This window comes from Scomber japonicus, chromosome 8 (assembly GCF_027409825.1).
Source record: "Scomber japonicus isolate fScoJap1 chromosome 8, fScoJap1.pri, whole genome shotgun sequence".
NCBI lineage: Eukaryota > Metazoa > Chordata > Actinopteri > Scombriformes > Scombridae > Scomber > Scomber japonicus.
This window is the reverse complement of record NC_070585.1, coordinates 34,577,752-34,583,940: the sequence shown is the minus strand read 5'-3', so window position 1 is coordinate 34,583,940 and position 6,189 is coordinate 34,577,752. Positions and strand designations below refer to the sequence as shown.

Below are 6,189 nucleotides of genomic sequence, written 5' to 3'. Positions count from 1 at the left end.
TAATATTAGTAGTTTACCGTAATGAATGTAATATCAGCAGTTTACCTTAATGAATGTAATATCAGTAGTTTACCGTAATGACTGTAATATTAGTAGTTTACCGTAATGAATGTAATATTAGTAGTTTACCGTAATGACTGTAATATTAGTAGTTTACCGTAATGACTGTAATATCAGTAGTTTACCTTAATGAATGTAATATTAGTAGTTTACCGTAATGAATGTAATATCAGCAGTTTACCTAATGAATGTAATATCAGTAGTTTACCGTAATGACTGTAATATCAGCAGTTTACCCTAATGACTGTAATATTAGTAGTTTACCGTAATATTAGTAGTTTACCGTAATGACTGTAATATTAGTAGTTTACCGTAATGACTGTAATATTAGCAGTTTACCGTAATGACTGTAATATTAGTAGTTTACCGTAATGACTGTAATATTAGTAGTTTACCGTAATGACTGTAATATTAGCAGTTTACGTAATGAATGTAATATTAGTAGTTTACCGTAATGACTGTAATATTAGCAGTTTACGTAATGAATGTAATATTAGTAGTTTACCGTAATGACTGTAATATCAGTAGTTTACCGTAATGACTGTAATATCAGTAGTTTACCGTAATGACTGTAATATTAGTAGTTTACCGTAATGAACGTAATATTAGTAGTTTACCGTAATGACTGTAATATTAGCAGTTTACCGTAATGACTGTAATATCAGCAGTTTACGTAATGAATGTAATATTAGTAGTTTACCGTAATGACTGTAATATCAGTAGTTTACCGTAATATTAGCAGTTTACCGTAATGAATGTAATATTAGTAGTTTACCGTAATGAATGTAATATCAGTAGTTTACCGTAATGACTGTAATATTAGTAGTTTACCGTAATGACTGTAATATCAGTAGTTTACCGTAATGACTGTAATATTAGCAGTTTACCGTAATGACTGTAATATTATCAGTTTACCGTAATGTATGTAATATCAGTAGTTTACCGTAATGACTGTAATATTAGTAGTTTACCGTAATGACTGTAATATTAGTAGTTTACCGTAATGACTGTAATATCAGTAGTTTACCGTAATGACTGTAATATTAGTAGTTTACCGTAATGACTGTAATATTAGTAGTTTACCGTAATGACTGTACTACTCTGTGTTATCTCAGTGAATCAGACCTCTAAGGTTTTTGTTACAGGCTGACGACAGACAGCAGGAAATGTTCAGGAGAAGAAGAAGCTGGTCGTTCTGATGTCACAGTGTGATGTCACAGTGTGATGTCACAGTGTGATGTCACAGTGTGATGTCACAGTGTGATGTCACAGTTCGATGTCACAGCTGGTCCAGTTTGAATTTTGACACCTCGTCAAACACCACAGAAGAAGAGAGTGAAAGTTGTTTCAGTATTTATTAGACAACAGATCGATAAATGATCAACAGATTAAAATACGACAGAGAAAATAAAAACCTCTGATGTCATCAGACGGGAATGATGTCATCAAACAGGAATGATGTCATCAAACAGGAATGATGTCATCAGCATCAGGCAGCAGAGAAAACAAAACAAGGCTTCAGTGACATCCGAATAAAAGAGACAGACGTGATGATGTCATCAACATGAGGTGATGATGTCATCAACATTAATATTTCAGTCGTTCTGTAACTCAAACGTTTTTTTCTTGAAATGATTCTGAAAGAAGATTTCCAACAAAAACAACAAAATGTAATAATTAATATTTAATTATTAATGAATATAACGATTAATGATTTATTAATTTGTTGTTGCAGACGTGGACCTTCTTCTTCTTCTCCTTCTTCTTCTTCGTGTCCTTCTCCTTCTTCTCCTTCTCCTTCTTCTTCTTCTTCTTCTTCTTCTTCTTCTTCTTCTTCTTCTTCTTCTTCTTCGTCTCCTCGGAGCAGAAACAGAAATGATTCTCAGGTTTTTGTTTAATAAAACATCTTTTTGGACTTTGAGGCTTCTGTAGTTCTGTCACCGCTCCAGCTGACGGACTCGAGGAGACGCGAGGACAGCTGCAGGTCAAAGGTCACTCAGACGGAGTGCTGGGTGACTTCGTGGTCGGAGGCGGAGCTAATCTGACGCTCCACCACCCGCTGAGCCTTACAGGCGGCCATCTTGGCCTCGATGTCCCTCTTTTTCTCAAAGTAGTCGACGAGCGGCGGCTCGGTCAGCAGCGACGCCAGAACCTGCTCAAAGGTGATCGACCAATCGGCATCCAGCACGCTGCCCCGCCTCTGCTCGCCGCCTCCAATCAGCACGGTGTCGTCGGCGATGTCCTCGCACTGCAGCGAGCCGGAGCTCACCACCGAGTACGACGACACTGACAGGTCGTCTCTGGCCTCCTCGTCCGGCTCCAGCTGGGCGTCGGCCAGCGCCCGGCACACCTGGGACTCCCCCGACGCTCCCTCGCCCCCCCCCTCCTGCTCCGCCGGGGCGGTGGGCGGGACCTGTGTAGGGGGCGGGGCCTGTCCGGGGGGCGGGGCCTGGCCGCTGTCCGTCTTCTTGCAGCCGTTGTTGAACTTCTTGCCGACCTCTCCGATCCGCAGCAGCAGACTGGCCACGGTGGCGATGGAGTGATACAGCTGCTGCTCCTGCTGCTCCTCACTGAACATGTTGTACAGCGTCTTACACAGCTCTATGAACTGCTCCTACACACACACACACACACACACACACACACACACACACACACACACACACACACACACACACACACACACACACACACACACACACACACACACACACAGCTGTAACTCACCTGCATATCTGACATGAACTGGACTCACCTGGAGCTGGATCTCACCTGGTTCATCCTGGGCAGGTCTTTGATGGTCTCTCTCTTGGGTTCCTTCTCTTTGGCCCACATCCTCAGATAGTACCTGTAGTCCTTCACCTTCTCCTCTGAAACAGGTCACAGGTCAGAGGTCAGAGGTCACAGGTCAGAGGTCAGAGGTCACAGGTCAGAGGTCACAGGTCAGAGGTCACAGGTCAGAGGTCACAGGTCAGAGGTCACAGGTCAGAGGTCACAGGTCAGAGGTCAGAGGTCACAGGTCAGAGGTCACAGGTCAGGATGAACCTGTACTCATATCTATAGATACACCTGTGCACACTGTCAGCAGGGGGCGGGGCATTTACCTTTCTTCTCCTCACTGTCTCCGCCTCCATCCTCACCTGCACACAGAGAGGGAATCATCATCATCATCATCATCACCATCATCACCATCATCATCATCATCATCATCAGTGACAGGTGAGCAGTGCTGACAGCTGATGGTTGTTAGTTAGTGACATCAGAAGGTTAGAAGTCAGGTTCCTCAAAGCAAACACACAAACCTGATGTCACTTCCTGCTGCCCCAAAATGTCCGGATTAGACAGGAAGGAAGATTCTGGAAACACAAGAAATCACAGGAAGAGGAAGAGGAGGAGGAGGAGGAGGAAGAGGAGGAGGAGGAGGAAGAGGAGGAGGAGGAGGAGGAGAAGGAAGAGGAGGAGGAAGAGGAGGAGGAGGAAGAGGAAGAGGAGAAGGAGGAAGAGGAGAAGGAGGAAGAGGAAGAGGAGGAAGAGGAAGAGGAGGAGGAAGAGGAGGAAGAGGAGGAGGAGGAGGAGGAGGAAGAGGAGGAGGAGGAGGAGGAGGAGGAGGAGACGGAAGAGGAGGAGGAGGAGGAGGAAGAGGAGGAGACGGAAGAGGAGGAGGAGGAGGAGGAGGAGGAGGAGGAGGAGGAAGAGGAGGAAGAGGAGGAGGAGGAAGAGGAAGAGGAGAAGGAGGAAGAGGAGAAGGAGGAAGAGGAAGAGGAGGAAGAGGAAGAGGAGGAGGAAGAGGAGGAAGAGGAGGAGGAGGAGGAGGAGGAAGAGGAGGAGGAGGAGGAGGAGGAGGAGGAGACGGAAGAGGAGGAGGAGGAGGAGGAAGAGGAGGAGGAGGAGGAGGAGGAAGAGGAGGAGACGGAAGAGGAGGAGGAGGAGGAGGAGGAGGAGGAAGAGGAGGAGGAGGTGTGAGTAAGACGAAACATTCAGATCTGTTAATGAGAAGATTCTCCATGCATAAGACACGTGTGTGTGTGTGTGTGTGTGTGTGTGTGTGTGTGTGTGTGTGTGTGGTTGTGTATATGTGTGTGTGTGTGGTTGTGTGTGTGTGTGTGTGTGTGTGTGGTTGTGTGTGTGTGTGTGTGTGTGGTTGTGTGTGTGTGTGTGTGGTTGTGTATATGTGTGTGTGTGTGGTTGTGTGTGTGTGTGTGTGTGTGTGTGGTTGTGTGTGTGTGTGTGTGTGTGTGTGTGTGTGTGTGTGTGTGTGTGTGTGTGTGTGTGTGTGTGGTTGTGTATATGTGTGTGTGTGTGGTTGTGTGTGTGTGTGTGTGTGTGTGTGGTTGTGTGTGTGTGTGTGTGTGTGTGTGTGTGTGTGGTTGTGTGTGTGTGTGTGTGGTTGTGTATATGTGTGTGTGTGTGGTTGTGTGTGTGTGTGTGTGTGTTGTGTGGTTGTGTGTGTGTGTGTGTGTGTGTGTGTGTGTGTGTGTGTGGTTGTGTGTGTGTGTGTGTGTGTGTGTGTGTGTGTGTGTGTGTGTGTGTGTGTGTGGTTGTGTGTGTGTGTGTGTGTGTGTGTGTGTGTGTGGTTGTGCGTGTGTGTGTGTGTGTGTGTGTGTGTGTGGTTGTGTATATGTGTGTGTGTGTGGTTGTGTGTGTGTGTGTGTGTGTGTGTGTGGTTGTGTGTGTGTGTGTGTGTGTGTGTGTGTGTGGTTGTGTGTGTGTGTGTGTGTGTGTGTGTGTGTGTGTGATTGTGTGGTTGTGTGTGTGTGTGTGTGTGTGTGTTACCTTGTGTCGTGTCGTCAGTAAAGAAGTGTGTAGCCTCCAGAGCAGATTCGGCCTCTTCGGGACACAAAGCTGAGAACAAACACAGCTGTCAGTTTAACACCTGAACCAACAGGAAGTGACATCACAGCTGTCAGTTTAACACCTGAACCAACAGGAAGTGACATCACAGTAAACTATGAGTCAGAGTTTCCATCAGAGGCCCAGTTTGGTCCCTGGGCCGCTGTTTGCCCCCCTGAGGTCGACAGCATGGAGCAGAAAGTCATCCTGAGGTCATGTGACTGGGAATTATACACACACACACACACACACACACACACACACACACACACACACACACACACACACACACACACACACACACACACACACACTCTCTCAGCTGTTACCTGGTGGCAGGTGGAGCTTGAACAGCAGTTTGAGTTTCTCCGTCATGTCTCCGTGATACATCCCACCTGCAGACACACACACACACACTTCCTGTTCCTGAAATCAGCTGATAACCCCGAACACCCCCAACCCTGACCCCCTAACCTCCCCAACCCTAACCCCCCTAACCCCCCCCAACCCGAACCCACTCACTGAGCCCGGTGATGAACTCTTTGAAGTTGACCAGCCCGTCCTGGTTCTGGTCCAGGATCCTGAAGAGGCGTGCGGCCAGCGAGGGGGTGTGGCCTCCGCAGAGCCAGGGGGCGAGCGCGGTGAACAGCTGGGTGAACTGGACCGGGTCGATCCGGTACTGCTCCAGGTACGGCAGGCTCGGGTCGTGACGCTCCGCCGCCGAGCTGCTGGAGCCCCAGTAACAGCTGGTCACATGCTGCGCCTGAAACAGGAAACAGGAAGTAACAGCTGGTCTCATGCTGGCCTATGGTGGCTAACTGCTAACATGCTAACAGGAAGTGTAGAGACCTTAAAGAGACAGTACAGCTCCTCCAGCTCCTCGATGGTGAACGCGGACTCCGTCATCATCGCCCTCACCTGCAACAAACACACCTGTCAGCTTATCTGAGCTAGCATGTTAGCATTAGCTGTAGCATGTTAGCATTAGCTGGCAGCACACTAACACCACCCACCACACTCCTTTTGGCCGTGTCCTCCAGAGACTGGATGACCTTTAACCTCTGCTTGAACCTCATCTGCTCGATGACATCAGAGCGCAAGCTGCCGAACTTCTGCTCAGAGAAACAGAAACCAGGAGTTAGACCGAGCCGCAGATTATACAGAATACACGTATACCCTAAACCCCTAACCCACGTATACCCTAACCCCTAACCCCTAACCCACGTATACCCTAACCCACATATACCCTAACCCCTAACCCCTAACCCACGTATACCCTAACCCCTAACCCCTAACCCA

General features: G+C 47.6%; 1 protein-coding gene across 1 annotated transcript in view; it reads right to left on the bottom strand.

The window, feature by feature from the left end:
* Positions 1–1,445: 1,445 nt before the first annotated feature.
* Positions 1,446–6,189, bottom strand: part of LOC128362983 (TBC1 domain family member 9B) — a 20,513-nt gene continuing 15,769 nt past the window's right edge. The window contains 9 exon segments of the mRNA XM_053323863.1: positions 1,446–2,674; positions 2,833–2,930; positions 3,165–3,200; positions 3,363–3,416; positions 4,834–4,902; positions 5,220–5,285; positions 5,413–5,653; positions 5,740–5,808; positions 5,904–6,002. Coding sequence (XP_053179838.1) covers positions 2,057–2,674; positions 2,833–2,930; positions 3,165–3,200; positions 3,363–3,416; positions 4,834–4,902; positions 5,220–5,285; positions 5,413–5,653; positions 5,740–5,808; positions 5,904–6,002 — 1,350 coding nt within the window. The 3' untranslated portion in view covers positions 1,446–2,056.